Here is a 21,878-nt window from a genome sequence, read left to right as displayed (position 1 = left end):
AATCTTGATTTTCTTTATAAAATGTTGGTAACAAGAATCAGCGAGAGAAAAATAATGGATAAGTAAGCGTACTCTATGTATCCAATGGTTTCTATGAGACAGTCTGGTACTAAGTCCAAAACACAACAAGAAGTCAGATAGCACAAAAGAGTTTAACTCTTATTAAAGTTAAACTCTTGATCACAATTTAAAAATTTATCTTTTTTTTTTTTTTTTGATGACTGCATGTCCCCACAATAAGCAGATTGTGGGAGTGTGCAATAAATAAACCAAGAATCAAAGGTCTTTTCTTTTGTTCCTTGTAAGATCTAAATGTTATACCGACGTCTCCAAATTAGGTAGTGACATGAGCTGTCATCACTAATGCTGTTCTTTTATTCTTTTACACTCAACTTATTTCCTCTTATTCCTCCTGTAAGCATATTCTAAAATAGCCCATTTGCTATTTTCTTTATGTGAATTTCTACCTCCAACCTCCACACCTTTCTTTGTCCAAGTCACCCTCCACATGTGAAATGTCCTCCCTTTCCACCTCTGCCTCCAGTGATTGTTAGGTGCAGATCTTTACTGATGCTAGAAGTTCTTGGTGCTAAGCTGGTTGAACCCCTCTATAAGTTTTTTCTCCCTCAATTATCATGACAGCTCCCTGGAAGCAGGTTATTATCTCAATTTTCTATCTTTATCCCCAACACTCAGCATAGTTCTTGGCACATAGTGAATATTTGCAGGCCTAGGACATCCCTCTCCCCCAATACTGTACTGAACTAATAAAGTAAGAATAAGAAAACATTTACTTCACTTTGTTCTCTTCTTCATCTCAGTGAAGGAGGAGGGTAGATGAATTGGAAAAACATCACAGTTAACTAGAGGCTGAAGAAGCCTAAAATGAAGTGACTACAGAATGGGGCAGGAGGATAAATGAAGTTTACAATCTTCTAAACTTAGTTCTAATTATCTCTTGTCTCAGAGTGAACAAAGGCACAAAAGGTTTGAACCAGAAAAGTTAAGTGAAGAGGGTTTTGATTTGTCATCCTTATCTTTTCTACCATTTCTTCTCTGCTGGTCAGATTTTAATAACTCTGACACATCAGTGAACCCCCACCACATTTAGACCTACACTCCTGCTTTCAAAATTTCCCCTTCCATTTTCCCAAGCCAATGAAAATGTTCATTTCTAAAATGTTTTAAGTTTTAATGTTAATATTGTTATTTGATTAAAATACAAGCATTACCACAGCGTCCACATTTAATTTGTTTAGGGTAAATTATTTCCAAAAAAAATGTCAATCTGACTTGATTTCTCAAATTTGTGGGGAGTTTCATTATAATTAATTTACTATGCTACTGCAAAAAATGCTGGTGGCGCAAATTTATATAAAATGTCTAATTTTCATTAAAGCAAAAGAAGGGAGGAAGGCAGGGAAGGAGCTAGGAGAGGGAAAGAGGGCTATACATGAACCAGAGGGATATCAAGATAACATCTACCAACCTTCCTGTTGGAATGACAGCTGAATGACCCACCTTCTAGGGATTATTTCCATTTCAAAAAGTGCAAATAGTTCATCTAAATGGGTATCTTTTTATTGGAATATGTAAGGAGAGTGATTTTTTTTAGCTTTCCTGGATTCTTTGCCTAAAATTCTTTAATTTTCAAAATAAAATGTGATGTAGGATCAGCATTGCAACCCTATCCTCCATCCCTTCCAAACTTTTGCCCACTGGATTCAAAAGGTTCAATTAAAATTAAAGGCTCATATGTGATGATCCACTGATGGACCTGTGTCTTTTCAACAATGAGGTGATTCAGGCCAATTCCAATAGACTTATGATGTTCAGAGTCTTCTGTATCCAGAGAGAGGACTATGGGGATTGACTGTGGATCACAACATATTTTTACTCTTTTTGTTGTTGTTTGCTTGTTTTTTCTTTCTCACTTTTTTCCCTTTTTAATCTGATTTTTCTGTGTAGCATGATATATGTGGAAATATGTACAGAAAAATTACACGTGTTTAACAAATGGATGACTTGCTGTGTAGGGGAAGGAAGTAGGGTAAGAGAGGGAGAAAAATATGAAACACAAAGTTTTGAAAGGGTAAATCTTGAAAACTATCTTTGCATGTATTTTGAAAATAAAAAGCTATTCTTAAAATAAAAAAAAACAAAACCCCCAAAGGATCATCATTTAGGATGAAAATACAGATTATCAAATATTGGATATAAGAAAGCAAAAATGGAAGTACTCATGTATTTCACAAAGTTTAGTAGTAAGAAAGTCAATTTTTCAAGCACTGCTCATGAGTCAGTTGGAGACAGATTATAATTTAATTACAATCTACTACCAACCAGTCAGACCACTGAAAACCAGAGAAACCACTCAGTTCATTAACAAATTGGGTCAGATTCCAATTGATGACACAAATGAAGGATTCAGCATCTCACTACCAATGTCTCTAAATAATTGAATCCCCTAATACATCTCTGCCAATAGAGTTATAGTGTTTTGAGTCTTGTGATATATATAAAGTGAAACTAGCATAGCTTAGAGGTAATGAGAGAAAAGATGGATATAAAAATATTCAGAGAAATAAAAAACATTTAGTGTATGTTAGGAACTGGACTAAAAATGACACAAGACAGATCAAATCTAACTTTACATTCCTTTCACTTTCCTACTCATTAATCAAGGAAAAAAAAAAACTTACTTTAGATAAAAGATTATTTAGTTCATGGGGATGGAGTTTCACCACTTCTCCAAGTTGCTGAGCAGCTGCTTTTCTTGTTACTGGGGTAGTGCCAGTATCCAGTAAGATAAAAAGACGATCAAGCCTAAAATGATTAAAAATAACAATTTTTATTATTATCATCTTAACACACATAGTATCCCAAAATCTTGAAAGAATCCCTTCAATTATTTCAAATCCTACCAATTTATGGAAAGCAATATTCTGTAACAGTTACATAAATGATCTACAATGCTTGTTTGTTGACTATCAATCAATACATATTAAGTGCCAGGAATAGGGCTAAATGCTGTGACCAAAAACTGAAATAGTCCCTCTGATCAAGGAGTTTATATTCTATAAGGGAAGATAACATGTATATGTAATGTAGATATATATGCAAAAATAGATTAAAAAATAAATATAATGGAAATAAGAGAAGAGATGGACAGATCAAAAGAGGCTTCACAATGGCAGTTAGGCTGAAGTTTGAAGAGAACTGGGGATAATATGAGAGGAGATGAGGAGGAAGCACATTCTAAGACAGCACAAAGTAAAAACGCTGAAGACAGAGTGTTGTACATGAGGTACAAAAAGGATCTGTGTAATTGAGTCATAGCATACATGAAAAGGAATTATATATAATGAGACAGGAAAAGTAGAAAACAGACATTGTTGAGGGCTTCAAATGACAAAACAAGTGTTTTTATTTTAATGCTAGAACACAGGTTCTTAATCAGGGGTTTATGAACTCATATGTGATTTAAAAATATGTATCATTAACTATTTTAATTTAATTGGTTCCCCCAGGAGATCATTATATACCTCAACAACGATACTGTTTGAGGATGTATTCTGATGGAAATGGATCTCTTCGATAAAGAGAGCCTTAATTGATCAAAGATGGACAGAAGCAGCTACACCCAGAGAAAGAACACTGGGAAATGAATATAAACTGCTTGTATTTTTGTTTTTCTTCCCGGGTTATTTATACCTTCTGAATTCAATTCTCCCTGTGCAATAAAGAAAACTGTTCGGTTCTGCACACATATATTGTATCCAGGATATACTGTAACCTATTCAACATGTAAAGGACTGCTTGCCATCTGGGGGAAGGGGTGGAGGGAGGGAGGGGAAAAATCGGAACAGAAATGAATGCAAGGGATAATGCTGTAGAAAATTACCCTGGCATGCATTCTATCAATAAAAAGTTATTTAGAAAAAAAAATTTAATTGATTCCCTCTTTGTGTAGTTTATTTTATGCATTTAAAAACATTATTCTGAAAAGGTAAAAAGACCCATTAACTTCACTGGACTGCAAAGAGTCCATAGTCTTCATCAAACTATCAAAAAGGTCCATGACCCAAAAAAGGTTAAGAACCTCTGTACTGGAATTTGTTGATAAGGAAGAGAAGAGATATGGTTATATGTGCACTTTGGGGAAACCACTTCTAAAGAACTGAGTGGGAAAAAAATCTGAGGTAGGGAAATCAATTAAGAGGCAAAAGTCCAGGCTAGTTTGTATGAGGATGATAGCTCTGTGAGTAAAGACTTTTAAAGAAGACTTATAGGAATGATGATGTGATAACAGGAATGACAAGATATGTCAATGATTCGGATATGTGGGATAAGTGAGAGGATGATACCTAGAATGCATACCTAGAAGGATGATGTTAACCTTACTAGAAATAGGAAAGTTAGAAATATGGCTAGCTAGTTGTGGGGGAAAGATCATGAATTATGTTTTGGACGTACTGAATATGAGATGCCTACAGGACATTTAGTTTGAGATATCTAATAGACAATAAAACTAGAATTCAGAAGATAGACTAGTGCTGGATATATACATCTGGGAATCATTAGCATAAAAATGATTAAGACTAAGGGCAACTAAGGAGTTCATCGAGTGAGTGTAGAGAAAGAAGGGACAAGAGCCCAGAATGCAGGCTTGGATCACATTAACAGTTAGGAAGTCAAATAGGAATGACGATCCAAATACAAAAACTGAGTAGCTATATAAGGAGGAGAAAAATAGAGAGTAATGTCAAAAAACTCCAGAGAATAGAGTATCTAGGAGGAAAAGATGGTCAATGGTATAAAATGCCGTGGAAAGGTTAAGGACTGGGAAAAAGGTCACTGGTTTTAGCAATTAAAAATATGATGGTAATCTTGGTGAGTACAGTTTTAGTTGAGCAGTGGGTAGGGTCAAAATCCAAAATGAGAAATTAGTGGGAAGTAAGAAAGTTAAGAGTCACTGAGAGAAGATAGTGTGTTCTAGGAGTTCTGCTGTGAAAAGGTTGAAAGACACAGGATGATGGATTAAGGAGATGAGAGTTTCAGGTAACAGTGTGGTTTTTTTGTTTTTTTAAAGGATAGAGGACATCTAGGCACTTCTGTAAGCAACAACAAAGGAGAGAATAGAAAAAAAGAGATTGAAAATGGCTAGAGGTAGAGATAATCAAAGAAGATTAGACTTGGCCAGACTTCTTAGAGTAGAACAGAGGTTAAAGAATGGTATAAATGACTTGCAGAGAAGTTTTGGAATAGATTTCCTGAAGAATTTGATAGTTAGGAAGAAGTGCCAGAACTACTGTGTATTAATGAGGGCCCTATAGTCCAAATCACTATAGTTGTTTGACTATGTTCAGCAACATTTAGCACCAGGTTTATAAGAATAGAGAAAGTAAGTGATACTACTGACAATGTAACAGACATGAATCCTGGAACACTGTAGTTGCCAAAGAATTAAAGTTGCAGGTCAGTCCAAAGGAAATACTGTACGGTGGGTATGAGTTGGCTGCAAAATATTCCAATAATGAAATGCGTAGGAGAAACTGAATAAAAGATATTGCTATTATGATGTATGACCAAAGTAGGCTAATTATGTAGCAAGAGAAAAATGATCAGAAAGCTTTTAGTAGCCATATAATATCAATTATATGTTAGCCAAAATCCCCACAAAACACGGGTGAATTTATAGAAAGATATGAGACAGCTAAGTGGTACTGGACTTGGGAGTTAAAAACACTTATATTCAAATCTAGCTTCAGATACTTACTAGTTTTATGACACTGAGCAATTCACTTAATATTCTCTTCCTCATTTGTAAAATGAAAATAAGAATAGCACCTACCTTCCAAGTTGTTGTAAAGATACATATAAAGGACTCTGTAAATCTTAAACTGCTAAATATAAATGCTAGCTATTATTACAGATCATTTTATATGAATGAATGAAATTCTGTATCACTAGATGACATCTGCTTTGAGAAAATCCAACAAATTATAACTTAAAACAAAAGCAGAACATTTGGGTAATTTTGCCCTTTTGATTATCTATCTTTATGCCTTTAATAACTTCTCTCTACTCACTATTATTACTGGCATTTCTATTCCCTTGTCAAATAAGAACAAGGAAAGGAGACTTTGTTTTACTCCTGAATTTACTGAGAAAGCTTCTAGTGTTTCCCCACTATATACAATAGTTTTTAGATATTTTAAATATATATATACACATATATACACACATATATATGTATATGTGATCTTTATGTTTTGTAGAGTTCATTCTACATCAAATGATATAATAGTATGGTCTTGAATATTTTTGCTTTTAATAAGACAGTTATGTTAATTATTTTCCTAATTCCCTGCCATCCTTGACATAAATTTTATTTGATAGTAATAAATGATTTTTAAAATAAGCGGTTGTCATCTTTACAATAATCTTCTATTATTATAATCTTTACAATAATCTTCTATTTAAAATTTTTATGAGGGCCCCATAGTTCAAATCACTATATTTGTTTGACTATGTTTAGCAACAGAGAAATAGAGAAAATAAATTATACTACTGACAATATAACAAACATGAATCCTGAAATACTGTAGTTTCCCTCTTCATTTTCAAGATTTTCTTCTTTATTCTTGTTTGTTGGCTTTATACTTTAAAAATACATATTCAATACGTAATCTTTTTCTACTAATATTTTTGTCAAGATTAGTTGACCTCTAACATACATTCTAACTCTAAATGTTATCATAATAAATATAATAAAACTAACTGTATAACTATTTTATACATGACATCTGTTTTAGATATAAACACACTTGCAGGCTGAATAAAATATTTCTTATGTGAAGCTATGGGTTCTATAGTTTAAAAAGTTACAAAGGCCACCACCACTACCTAGATCACTAGCCTGCTTCTTTAAACCATTTTAAGCCAACTCATGAATTGTTCTTTAGTGTCCCTTAAGGCCACTTTGCCTCTCAGATTCAAAGAAACAATGAGAAAAACATGAAGGACAGTTCCAAAGAGAAAGAATTAAAGTTAAACAACAGAAGAGGCTGATAGTTCAAGAGAGATGACTCCCAGGGTTTTTGTTACAACATTCTTTGTCATCTGATTTTGTGATTCCTCTTTTCTTCTTCATAACATCTTGTATATGCCCCTTTTTCTCCTCTAGCAGTTACCACTGGAAATCAAGATTTCCATCTTCTCAAATCTAGATTATTACAAGTCTAGATTTTTGCCCTGTTTCGCTCTCCTTTCTAGTCTTCCCTCCTCTTAATTGACAAAGTAAAATCAGGTCTGATCAGGTTCCTCTCCTATTTAATAAAATTCAGTGGCTCCCTATCACCTCTAGGATCAAACACAAAATCTTCCATTTGGCTTTTTAAAAACCTATTATAACCTGACTCCTTCCTATCTTCCTAATTTTCTTATACTTTCTACCCTCACCCCCATTTCCCACCATACTTTGCAAGCCAAGGATTCTGGTCTCTTTGCTGTTACACAACAAAAACACTCCATATCTTATAACTCAATGCATTTTCACTGATTAGCCCACAAGCTTGGAATTCTCTTTCATCTCATCTGAGCCTTCTAACTTTTCTGCCTTCTTTCAAGTCCCAACTAAAATCTTATCTTTAGGAAGTGTTTTCCCAATGCAAGTGTAATGACTTTGTGATTATCTTCAGTTTATCTTAAATATATCTTTTTTTGTACAAGGTTATTTGTACTTTGTTTCCCATTAGACTGTAAGCTTCTTGAGTGCAGGGATTGTTTTATTTTTGTTTTTTAATTTCTTTGTATCCCAGTCCTAAGCAAAATGCCTGGCACAAAGTTGGTGCTTAATAAATGCTTTTTGATGTGACCACCCCTCCTCCCCAAAATAGTATTCTTTCATATCTATGAAAGAGAACTGAAATTAATTTAATTTTCAGAAATGTCATAACATCATCCTTTGAGTTTTAGAGAAAAGTCTATATGGTGGGAAAAGAAAAGTAAAATCAAAATCACATGAGAAAATTAGGAGTAAATATATCTACTTCTATTCCTTATCACAACTTTACCATTTTGGGACCTCCCCCCCCCCCCCAACCTCAAATTGAAAATGTAATTCAACAAGTATTTAGTCATCATTTACTTTGTGCAAGACACTTAAGATACAAAGACAAAAAGGAATATAACCCCTATACTCAAGGAGCTGACATTGAAAAGGTTGTAAAGGAATATCAGAGAGGAACACACAAATAAATAGAGAATAAATATAAAGTAATGGAGAGAGAGAAGGAAACTGGGATACTAAGCACATAGGGTTTAAATAGTCAACAAGCAATTTATTATCAAGGACCTTATATTATGTGTTATAAATTGTGCTAAACTCAGTACAAAGTCTGCCCTTAGAACTCACAATGTAATATGGAAGACATGCAAATAATGTCTTGTGTGAGGAACAACCAGGATAGTCAATGTCACTGAATTGATGAGTATGTGAGGAGGGGTAGGTGTGGGAAAGTATAAAAAGAATGGAAAGATAGAGGAGGGCTTGGTTACGAAGAGCTTTTGAATGTCAAAGTGTTAAGTCTTTAGAGTTGATAGAGACAATAATTATCTAATTCAGCATGGTTCAGTATGATTGATCTGATCCTACAAGGAGATGTTATAGGCCTGAACTTGAAACAAGGTACTAAGTAGAACTGATAGACAATAATTCTTGTATTCATACCTTTAGAGAGCTCATATAAGCAAGAAGCTCTTAGGGCCAGAGAGCACTCTGGGAGGAAACCCATAATCCCACTCTCGGATCCCACAATCCCACTCTCAGAGGAGCATAAATAGAGCTTCAATGAGCCAGTCAACTTAGTTCATCTGAAAAGATTGAGAGGGGAGCGTCATTAGTTCAGGAGAAGCCCTCTCTCGGAGGAGCAACCAGATTCATTCATCCCACCATGGTGGCTGGCCTCCTGCACTTCCCCCACTGAGACCAAGGCTGGTCTGAAAGGCTCTCCAGAAAGCTGCCCAGCCCCAGGCAGGGAGACAAGACTCGGAAGGAGCACTCTGGGAGATTGAGAGAGAAGCCTTCTCTCAGAGGCAAGACAGATTCATTCCAACTTTCACCTTGGTGCTGGCTGGAGACATTCAGAGTTAAGCTAGAGGAGTCAGATTCATTCCATTTTCCACCTTTGTGTTGGCTGGAGGCTTAAGGACAAACCTTTGGATTTGGAGACATTCGGAGGGAGCTCTTGGAACCAAGCAGAGAGATAGGCCACCAAGAAAACTAACTGAGCTATTTTGGAGGAAGCAATAAAAGATCTGAACTTTTATCACCTGGCCCCCGTTTTGAGGTGATTATTACTTTTAACTGATACTAGGGCTACCTCCAGAAAACCTCCCCAAGAAATCTGCTCCCAGAGAAAACCTTCATATTATTTTAAAGAAGAAGAAGAACACCACAATGAAGGGCTTTGAATGTCAAAGACTTTGATTTTGGAGGTGATAAGAAATCACTGGCATTTACTGATATTCCTTTGGTACCTGAACAGGGACTGACAGGACCCTGATTTCAGTGGAAAAGCCTCTGATCCTGAATCCAGTAGAAAAGTCTCCTCAACCCAGAAATTAGAGTGAGTACAACAAACAAATTTTGTTAAAAGAGTTAAAGTAGAATTTCAGCTAAGATGGAACAGATGTTTAGAAAACAGCCTTCTGTTTCTGTTCAAGGAAAATGTTTAGAGAGCATTATCAAGGTTATGAAAAGCCAAGGTTTGATTATAATTTTGCAGCAGATCACTGAACTTTTAGAAACTGTAAAGTACATATGTCCTTGTTTCTCTATAGAAAAAGAACTGGATCTAGAGAAGTGGGAAATTACTAGGAGAGGATCTTTGTCATTTTTACAATAAAAATGGACCTGACTCAATTTCCAAAGACATACTTAATACATATAATTTAATACAACTGGCTTTAGGAAATTATATAAGTGTTAGAATAAGGAAAAAGAAGAAAGAACAGGAGGGGGAAGTGCCAACTAAACTAGTGAAAAGGAGGAAGAATCATATAAGAATGGAGTTAAGTACAATTTTGAGTATGATACTTCATAGCAGGAGAAATTAGATCATTCCATATCTCATGACCCTCCCCCCTTGGGTGACACCCCTTCATGGGTGGAGGGAGAAGAAGGAGGGGGAGAGGCTGAAACACAATCAGCATCTCCTGTGAAACAGAATATGACAAGATTAGAAAAGGCATTGATTAAGGAAAAAAATGAAGGGCAAGATGTATCTGATTTTATAAATGTATATCCTGTGATTGAAGAGCTTGACTCTTCTGGTCAAAAAGGGAGAAGATACACTCCTTTTAATTTGGAAAAAAATTAAGGATTTGAAAAAGGGCTGCATTCTTTATGAGGCTACATCCTCTTATGTTAAAATGTTACTAGATACTTTGTTTTATGAAATCTTAACCCCGAATGATTGGAAATCCATAGCTAGGACATATTTAGAACCTGGACAAAACTTGTGGCTTTCGGAGTATCATGAATTATGTAGGATTCAACCCAACGCAATAGGCAAACAGGAGCTAATGTAAAAATAGCTTTTGACCAACTAGCTGGTGAAGGTCAGTATGGAGAGAATTCAGAACAGATTTATTATCCCATACCAGTGTATGAGCAAATTTCTAAGGCTGCAATAAAAGCTTAGAGTTCCCTCCCAGGACAAAAAGCTCAAGAGGAAGTCTTCACAAAAATAGAGCAAGGTCCCAATGAACTTTTTGCAGATTTTCTGAGACATTTGCAAACAGCTGTAATAAGGACCATTGGAGATAATGCAGCTACAGAAATCCGGCTAAGGAAAATGCCAATGAGGTTTGCAAAAGGATTATGTGGAGACTAGACAAAGATGCTCCTTTAGAGGAGATCATAAGACGCTGTGCCACAGTGGGCACAAATGCTTATTATACTCAAGACTATGGTGAACATGGGAAGACAGGGTCCCTCTTGGCAAGGGACTTCTACAGAAACTCGTCGATGTTTTCAGTGTGGAAAAGTTGGACATCTTAGAGCTCAGTGTAGATATGGAGATAGAGTGAGAAGAAAGGATGAGAGAAAACCCAAAACCCCATGTCCAAAATGTAACCAAGGCTTTCACTGGGCCTCTGAGTGTAGACTGCACCAGGGAAATGAGATGCAGGGCTCAGCTCCAAGATATACAAAAGATAGATGGGACATGATGGCAGCTGAGGTTACATCCAGACAGTCTTTAGAAGTTTAGGACTCTGATGTGATCAACCAACAGAAAAGCAATCAGGATTACAGTTGGGAAGAACACAGGCTTTTTAACCCAACAGGGAAGTGTCCAGTGCAAACAGCTCCAATGTAATTGCCAGATGATAAGGAAAATCCCAAAAGTGGTAAATGGGTTAACTGGTTGGGAGAAAGGGTCTGCTTGTATTTTTACAGGCAGAGAAGGAAACAGATGGGTGACAATGAACACCTGGAGAGAGACAGAAAAGGAGAAAAACCTCAAAATAAAGGAGAAGATTTAAGAAACATCTAACACTGAAGGAGCATGGCTGACAATGAGACTGTTAAAAGAACTCTAAAATCTTCAGGAATCATTGGATTCCCTAACACAAGATGAGACTGTTTCAGGACTTGAAAATCATCAGGAATTATTGGATTCCTTGAAATGAAAAATTATCAATGAGACTATTGCAATACTTCAAAGCTTTCAGGAATTATTGGATTCCTGGCACATGAACTAATGGACAATGGATTCCTTTTGGACATTTCTAGGACTTATGGACATATATAATTCTGTATGTTAATTCATGTTATTTGTTACATTACTACTAACCTGTGTTATATTGCTATGTGCTTATGTAATTTATGTAATTATGTATAATGCCTCCCATATTGATGGATTTATGTATACCTGTTTCAAGTGAGCCCCTTCAGAAACCCACTAATCTGATTTGATTTCCCATTTCCTTTAGTGTTTTCATCTCCCTTCCTGAGAAGTCAGGGAGGGTGGGACCACCTTCTTTTTATGGTATTTTCACTTCCTTTTTGAACAGTCAGGGAAGGCGTGGTCACCTTTTTTGGGGTTCTCACCTCCTTGAGAAGTCAGGGAGGTCATGACCACCTTATGTTCTAAATCAAAAGAAAGGGGGAGATGTTAGAATTCTTACAAGCTGTTAAGTCATTAGAGTTGATAGAAACAATGTCTAAGTTTACATCTTTAAGAGTTTACACATTAGAGCTCACACCTTTAAGAGAGTTTACACATTAGAGCTCACAAGTACGGGAGATTTACAAGTTAACTTTGTAACTTTGTGAATTCATACTTCCCATAATCTCACTCTCAGAGGAGGAGTCAACCTTTGAGTTTACACCTCTAAAAGAGCATAAAAAAGAGCTTCAGTCAGTCAGTCCGGAAGATTGCCAGGAATCGGAGTTGAGCTAGAGGCAGAAGCTGGCAGAGGCAAAAGACTAGCAACGAGAGCTCTTGGTACCAAAGAAAGCTAACTGGACTATTTTGGGAAGAGACAATAAAAGACTGTACTTTAATCTCTGGCTGCATTTGAGGTGATTATTACACGGAACTGAAACTAAGGCTGCCTCCAGAAAACCTTCCCAAGAAACCTGCTCCCAGAGAACCATAATATATTATACAATGAGACAAGGGGGTAACATCACTGGACTACACTCTAGGAAAATCCAGCTGAATGAAGATGAACTAGAGTGGGGAGATACTTGTGGTAGGCAGACCAACTGTCAGACTGTTGCTGAAAAACAATTAGGAAAGGCCTTTTATTTAGGTAGTACTTAAGCTAAACTTTGAAGGAAGCTAAGAGGCATGGAAGATAATCTTTATCAAGACATGAAGATGGATGTTCAGGGATGAGTAAGATCAGTACTACTAGAAATGCAGTGCACAAGAATGATGAGTAATGAGCACAGAAAGATTAGATTAAAGCCAGATTTGGCCTTTAAGTGCCAATTGAAAAACAATTGAAAGAGTTTGTATTATATCTTAGAACATTAATAAAGGGACTCTGAGTAGGGGAGTAACAATATTGTCAGACCTATGTTTTAAAACTATCAATTTGGAGCTACATATAAGATATATTACAAGGGAAAAAAACTAAATTTTTTTTATTACTGTTTGTTTTTGCAAGGCAACTGAGATTAAGTGACTTGCCCAGGGTCATACAACTAGAACTGTCAAGTTCCTGAGGTCAAATCTGAACTCAAGTCCTCATGATTCCAGGGCCAAGACTCATAGCACCACCTACTTGCCCTGAAAGGCTAGATATAAGGTACCAATTGGCAGGCTATTGCAATAATTTTGGTGAGACAAATGATGAGAAACTGAATTAGGATGGTGCTGCATGAGTGAAAAAGAGGGCACAAATAAGAGAGAAGCAGCTTCAGAGGTAGAATTAATAAGATTTGATAACTGATTACTTATGACAGGTAAGAAAGATTAAAAGATTTCAGGATGATTCCTAAGTGGTTACAAATCCAACTGAGAAGATGATTATGTTCTTGACAGAAACAGAGTTAAAAGATTTGTTTTGAAATAGTCAATAACTATAGCAATCTAGTGTTTGACAAACCCCAAAGATCCCAATTGTTGGGATAAGAATTCATTATTTGACAAAAACTGCTGGGAAAACTGGAAATTGGTATGTCAGAAATTAGACATGGGCCTACGCTTAACACCATATACCAAGATAAGATCAAAATGGGTCCATGATTTAGGCATCAAGAACGAGATCATAAATAAATTAGAGGAACATAGGATAGTTTACTTCTCAGACTTATGGAGGAGAAAGGAATTTGTGACCAAAGATGAACTAGAGATCATTATTGATCACAAAATAGAAAATTTTGATTACATCAAATTAAAAAGCCTTTGTACAAACAAAACTAATGCAAAAAAAAAAAAAATTAGAAGGGAAGCAACAAACTGGGAAAACATTTTTACAGTTAAAGGTTCTGATAAAAGCCTCATTTCCAAAATATATAGAGAATTGACTCTAATTTACAAGAAATCAAGCCATTCTCCAATTGATAAATGGTCAAAGGATGTGAACAAACAATTTTCAGATGATAAAATTGAAACTATTCTTACTCATATGAAAGTGTTCCAAATCACTATTGATCAGAGAAATGTAAATTAAGACAACTCTGAGGTACCACTATATACCTGTCAGATTGGCTAAGATGACAGGAAAAAATGATGATGAATGTTGGAGGGGATGCAGGAAAACTGGGACACTATATGCATTGTTGGTGGAGTTGTGAACGAATCCAATCATTCTGCAGAGCAATCTGGAATTATGCCCCCGAAATTATCAAATTGTGCATACCCTTTGATCCAGCAGTGCTACTACTGGGCTTATATCTTAAAGTAATACTAGAGAAGGAAAAGGGGCCTATATGTGCCAAAATGTTTGTGGCAACCCTTTTTGTGGTGGCTAGAAACTGAAAAATGAATGGATGATTCATCAAATGGAGAATGGTTGGGTAAATTGTGGTATATGAATGTTATGGAATATGGATGCTGAGTGAAATGAGCAGAATCAGGAGATCATCATACACTTCAACAACAATACTGTATAAAGATGTATTCTGATGGAAATGGATATCTTTGACAAAGAGAAGATCTAACTCAGTCCCAATTGATCAATGATGGACAGAAGCAACTACACCCAGAGAAGGAACACTGGAAAATGAGTGTAAACTGTTTGTATTTTTGTTTTTCTTCCCAGGTTATTTTTACCTTCTGAATCCAATTCTTCCTGAGCAACAAGAGAACTGTTCGGTTCTGCACACATATATTGGATCTAGGATATACTATTACATATTTAACATGTACAAGACTGCTTGCCATCTGGGGAGGGAGTGGAGGGAGAGAAGGGAAAAATAGGAACAGAATTGAGTGCAAGGGATAATGTTGTTAAAAAAAATTACCCAGGCATATGTTCTATCAATAAAAGGTTATTAAAAAAAAAAAAAGATATCTCAGAATGTAAAGAAAGAAAGAAAGAAAAATTAAATTAATTTAAATTCTGTTGCAGCACTTACTGAGAGTATCTATCCCCTCTAGGTGAGGAAAGATTTATCTTTTCTGTTAAATTTTTGTATGCAAAATTAAAATCAAATTTTATATCTCAAAAAAAAAAAAGATTTGTTTTGAACACAAAGTTTGAGATTAAAAGGCAACTGAAGACTGGGGAACATCTCAGGAGAGGAGTAAGGACTGAATAAGTATATCTGAAAGTCATTTGCATAGAGATATGCAGAAGCTGATAAACTTAAAAAATAAAAATGTACAGAGGAAAAGGGACCAAGACAAAGCCGTGCACTCAAAATTCTCTAACTCAATGAAGACAAGGGAAAGATATAAGAAAGTGGCTGAAGCTTAGTTTTTACACCAAAAAATGTAGTTTTAAAACAGTGATTTCTAATTCTACCACATAAACATATCCAACCACATAAAATGTATTTAAAACAAATCACTAGAATTTTTTCCTATAGTATGAATCTATTACTTCAATAAATATGTTGATGTTTCCTCAAATACAACTTGATCCCATATCTCGTTTCCTCTTCCTCTCTAATGATGAAAATGATAATAATGATAATATGTATATAGTACTTACATGCCAAGCATGTTACTTTAACAGATTTTATCTCATTTGATCCTTATAATAACCCTGAGAGTTTGTGATATCATTATCCTCAATCTGAAGTTGGGGAAACAGAGGTAAACAGAAATTAAATGACTCGGCCAAGGTGACATAACTGGTAATATCTGAGGCTGAATTTGACCTCGGGATCTAGCTACATATCACTATCTGCTTACTCTCCTCTTCTTCCTCCCCCATGTATAATTTCTTTTCTACTGGTTCCTTTTATTTGCCCACAAATATGTTCAGGTATCAAGAATTAAAGTTAACAAACAGAAATCCATCTCTTGGCCATTTTAACTCATTGAATTACAGTGCCATTTCTCCTGTCTTTCAAAAATTAACCTTCTCTGACTTCTCTATTAAAAAGATATGAATAGTTCTCAAAAGAAGTGCCAACTATTAAGAACCAGATGAAAAAATGCTCCAAATTACTAATAAAATAAATTTAAGACAAATCAACTCTAAGATTTCAATTCATATACACACTGAGAAAATTTGCAAAGAGGAAAAAATTGGAAACTGTCGATGCTTCAAGGGTATAGGAAGTTATACATTGTCTATATGCAACTCTCCATTTGTCCAATCATTCTGGAAAGCAAAATGGAATTACTTTAACAAACCAGTGATATCCTTCCTTGCCAAGCAGAAATCCACAAAGAAATTATTAGAAAGATGCACCAAACTATTTGTAGCAACATTTTTTTTTCAGTAACATTAACAATGAACTGGATACCAAATTGTTGTTTTCAGAAAAAAAAAATGATACAAATATGTAATAGGATACTAAGAAACAATGAAAATGAAAAATACAGAAAGCACAGGAAGAACAAAAGGAAATCATACTAAGTGAAGTAAACAGAATCAGGAAAACAATATACATAATGACAAAAATGTAAAAAAAACTCACAAAACCCCCATCTAAACCTTAAAGAGTTACTATTCCAAATACCCCAACTTCACACAAAAACTAGATTTTAGTCATTACTTTTCATAAATCATTCTTTTAAAAGTCATCAATGATATTCCTAAAGGCAAACATATATCCAGTGGGTTAGACACATCATCTTTTCTAATACTTATCTGCAACATTTGACCACATTTATTGCATCTTCTTTGAAATTCTTCTTTTTAATGTTAGAGGTCATATACTTTTTGGGTTTTTCTCATAGTGCTCACTGCTCCTAATATCACATAATTTAACATTTAGAGCTATAGAGAATTTCAGGGATTATCTCATCCAGTGGTATCAAACTCAAATAGAAACAAAGCCACTAAACTATATATAAGTATTCCTGTAGGTCACATGGACTTAAAAAAACCAACATACTAATATGATGTACATTTTGCAGTATTTTTATTTTGTTAAATACTTTCCAATTACATTTTAATCTGGTTCCTTCACACTGAGTTGGCATCTCTGATCTAATTTAACCCATTCATGTTATAGATGAAACCTAAAAAGGTTGCATTTTGACCAAGGCAAAGTTACATCTCCAAGGTCCTTTTCAAATACAAAATTACATGATAATATATGATTCTTTTTCTCCTCAGTCAGTCAACTGGAATTTTTTAGGCACTAATATGCACCAGATAGTGTGCTAAGCATTAGAAATAAAAAGAAAGGCAAAAATAACTCTTGGCATTAAGAAGCATATATTCTTAAGGAGACCATGTAAATAACTTGGTATATACAAGACCTATACAGAGTAGTTGGAAGGCAAACTCATAGGCAAAGTACTAAGACTGAGAAATAGAAAAGAGTTCTTATAGTTTGTGGGACTTTAACTGAGACTTGAAAGAAGCTAGGAAGCAAAAATAAGGTAAGAGAGAATTTTTGGAATGGGGAACAGCCAGTAAAAATGCACTGAGCTAAAAAATGGAGTGTCTTATGTGAGCAAAAACTCTGATTCTAAAAATAAATAGAAGAAAGTAAAGTTTAAGAAGTGAGGAAAGGCAGAAAAGGGTCAGGTTATGAAAGGCTTTATAAGCCAAAGGGGATTTTAAATTTGATCTTGTAGGCAATAGAGAGTCACTGGAATTGTCTGAATGAATTGATATCATCAAACCTGTGCTTTGAGCTATTAGATAACTGAATGAAAGCTGGATTAGTGTGGGGAAAAACTTGATATAGAGAGACCAATCAAAAGGGTATTTCAATAGTTCAAGCATGAGTTGATGAAGGCTTATATGAAAGCGATGACAGTATCTAAGGAGAGGAGGAAGAAATAGATTATAAGATGTCATGAAGATCTTGAAATTCTACCCACTCCAAGGCCCAGTTCAAATGTTATTTCTTCCACAAATCTTCCAAATCCCCAGAGGAAAACTATCTTTCCTTCCCATGACCTTTCAGAGTATTCTATATTTCTTTTATGACATTATGTTTGATTGCACTTTAGTATGTTTTTGCTGTATGGTATTATATAACTATATTATGCAAATATAGTATAAATTTCTAGTTGTATATATAAATATAGTATATATTTCTAATTGTATTTGTATGTTTAAATGTCCTACCCCACTTCCCACCTCTGACAGTAAACTGCATGAAGGCAGCACCTTATTTTATTTATTTTGTCTCCCAGTCTTCTAGCCACCAAACACAGTACTTTGCACACAATATATTACTTAATAGACTGTAGAATTTAGTAAATTGTGTGGGCAATGAGTGATTGTTAAGCATTACTGGATAAATACATAAAGACAAGTGGCAGGACTAACCCATACAAGATACTTCAAATACTTCACAAGAAAAAAAAGGAAGAAAGGAAGCAAATTCCCAAATTTGAGCCTTAACCAAAAGTCAATCTTCGTTTTTTGTTTCTTTTGCAGAGTTAAAAATATTAAATAGCAAACATACACTCATTCAATACATTTGACCAGCTATTACTAAATATAAGGCACATACAGTCAACTGTGCTTCTTTTTGAGCGAAAAAGTTTCTAAGAAAAAAGAAGGATCCATAAGGAAATAGAATACAATAAAGGTAAAATTTACAAATAGCTGGTCCCTGAAAATGCATCAATAAAAACAATGTCATCTTTAGATACAAAAAAAAATAATGCCATCTTTAGATAGGCATTATGTTTAAATACATGTAAGTAAATAATTTTAGTGAGGTCAGCAACATAAGATATCACAATATGTTTGTTTACACACAAAAAAATTGACTATTTTAGTACAAGATACTGAAAAGAATACATCAAAAATAAATTTAAAAATTTTTTGATTAAATTAAAACATTCAAAGTGTACTTTTGATTTTTCTTTCCATCAACCTAAATAATTTAGCAGCTCTAATTTTCAGTCTCTTATTGAGGCTTTGTTTTTAATGTAAAATCTGCATCATATTGTAAATATGGAACACAATACCTGTGATAGTGAGGTTGAATGCAGAACAGAAGTACTTGTTTTTTCAATGCTTCATATTTCAAAGTCTAATTCAACTACTTAAAACACCTGCACTTAACTTCTCCTGTCCTTTACTCCTTCCATCCATCAGTTTTTGCACCAGGATCATGACTTGGAGAAAAAAGCAGAACAGGAAAAAAGGAAACAGTTCTGCAAAAAAGCCCTTTAACAAAAAGCCCATAAACACACCCGACACCAGCATCCAGAAAAAGGAGTGCGATTGCTTTTCTCCTCCAATTATATACAACCCTCCAAGCTGCTCTAGATATTGTTTGTTTGGAGGGTAGAAGAAAAGATGTGTAGTAAAGAAAAGGAATAAAATCAGATTCAAGTGACATGTCTTCCAAACTTTCACAACTTAAGTCTTTTGAGGGCTGCCTTTAACTATTTAGAAGATGTAGCAGCTATGCTTAAATAGAATTTACAATAAAGTGATCTTGAATATCTCTACTTGATATATGAAAATTTATCAACAGAAAAAGGCATAAATTCTGATCTCTAAAATAGCTACTGCTGCTTCTTTTCCATCTTCTTTTCTTTTTAAAGGAAACAAGACTACACAGATCACCTCCTAAAGTCCTTTTATATTTTGAGGCAAAGTATGGTACATTAAATGTTAAATTAATGCTTTAAATAAAACCTCATGTTCTCTATGGCCCCTTCCAACTCTAAATCTACAATCTTATGATACCCTTCATCTATGATCCTATGATGCTATGACCCTGACCACAACTTTGTAAAGTGAAAAGTATTATCCTTACTTTATAAATGAAGAAACTGAAAAATGAAAACAGCTAAGTATTCTGCCAAAATCAAGCACTGGTGAAAGAAATTGAATATATATCCAGCACTCCTACATTACATCACACTTCTCTCCAGAGCTAAAAGAAAAGGAAAGATTGAGCAGTATGAACACAAGCTAAGAGCATTTGGTTCATAAGAGAAACTAAAGATGAAAAAAACAAAAGTACTTAAAATAGTAAATGGTATTTATACAATTGTATTCAATGCTTCCTACTTCTTAAAACCCTGATGTTATTCCTGCACATACCTAACATCATAGCCCAGTTCATAAAAAGCTATTTAAAGACTCTTTTGTTTTTTAATATAAGCCATGAAAATTGATAATAATACTCATAATATATGGAGAAGCATGGGAAAATATTAACAAAATTTCATTATTTACCTCCTTAGTCCTTCAGTTACTTTCTCATTTTAAGATCTTTTATCCATCCTTTACATATCCAAAACTGAACTCATTGTTCTTTCCCCTCCCAATAAATAACTCTTGCTATAGAAAGCAGGACCATCCTCCTAGTTCTCCAGACTTGAAATCTAGTCATTCTCAACTCCTCACTTTCCAACATCCTATCTGTTGAATATGCCATCTTCTCTCTGATAACTGCCACCAACCTAGAACAGGCCCTTCTCACCCCATATGCCTGGAATACTGCAACTGCCTTCTGATGGGGCTGCCTGACTCAAGTTTCTTCCCATTTTTTATTCAGCTACCAAAGTGATTTTCCTAAAACACAGATGCAACTAACTACATCTTCCCTTCTATTTAATAAATGCCAGTGATACCCTACTATTCCAAGTATCAAATACTAAATCCTGCCTGGTGTTCAAAGTCTTTCAGAACTGAGTCCCATCACACATACCTTATAACTTATTCCCTGCCATATGCTTTTTAGTCACATGACACCGAACTCCTTACAAGTTCCCATACTATAAGAAACTCCATCTTTCAGCTCTAGATAATTTTCTCCAGCTGACCCAATTCCCTGGAATGTTTTCCTTCTTATCTTCACCTTTTGGTTTCTTTGAAGGCTCAACTACAATCCTATCTAAAGAAGCTTTACCCAAACCCTCTTAATTTAAGTGCCTTTATTCCTTTATCTTCTATTTCTCCTAAATGTAGTCTCTTTGTACATATTTGTCTGCTTCTTGTCCCCACCTTTAGAGTAGGAACTCCTTGAAGGGAAGGACAGTCTTTTGCCTCTTTCTTTTTCTCCAGCACTTAACTCAGAATCTGACACTTAATTAGTGCTTAATAAATGCTTATTGATCAAATGACTCAACTGGTTCTTATCCCTTGGCATCAAATCAGGCAAGGTACCTTTCCCCATCTATTTATTAATCTTCAATTAATCCTTCTAACTCACTCATTTCTCATCTTCCTTTCAATGACAGATTTTCTGGGGGAAAAGGAGAGAGAGACTGAGAGAGATAGAAAGGAGAGGGGAGGAAGAAGGTGGGAGAAAGGAAGACAGAGACAGAGAGGGAGAGAACTCAATATTAAATTTGAATCCACCAATGTTGACCTTAGGCAAGTCACTTAATGAGACTGCTTCTCACTGGTTATGAATTCTATTATGCTAATATCATCTAGTCTGTTGTTGTTCAGTTCTTTTTAGTTCTGTCTGACTTCATGACCCCATTTGGGGTTTTTTTGGGCGAGATATTGGAGTGATTTGCATTTCCCTTTCCGGTTCATTTTATAGATGAGAAAACTCAGGCTCACAGCTGGTGTGAGCCAAATTTGAACTCAGGAAGATGAGTCTTCCTGACTTTAGGCCAGGCACTAGGTTAACCATCACCTGGTCTACTTCAAATCAAATAGGTATCACTTGAGACAAAAGTATAAATTTGTGATTATTTCAAAAAATACTCTCATAGAACAAAAACTTACATAACTAAGTAAGAAATGTTTTGGATTACTAAATTTATCAACCAAAAACTCAATAAGTTTCTAAT

General features: G+C 34.9%; 1 protein-coding gene across 1 annotated transcript in view; it reads right to left on the bottom strand.

The window, feature by feature from the left end:
• Positions 1-21,878, bottom strand: part of BTAF1 (B-TFIID TATA-box binding protein associated factor 1) — a 116,435-nt gene that overhangs the window by 86,296 nt on the left and 8,261 nt on the right. The window contains exon 2 of the mRNA XM_051981635.1: positions 2,703-2,826. Within this exon, the coding sequence (XP_051837595.1) occupies positions 2,703-2,826 (124 nt within the window). The remainder of the gene's footprint in view (positions 1-2,702; positions 2,827-21,878) is intronic.

Source organism: Antechinus flavipes, chromosome 2, assembly GCF_016432865.1.
Source record: "Antechinus flavipes isolate AdamAnt ecotype Samford, QLD, Australia chromosome 2, AdamAnt_v2, whole genome shotgun sequence".
Lineage (NCBI taxonomy): Eukaryota > Metazoa > Chordata > Mammalia > Dasyuromorphia > Dasyuridae > Antechinus > Antechinus flavipes.
This window is presented reverse-complemented; position numbering and strand designations above follow the sequence as displayed.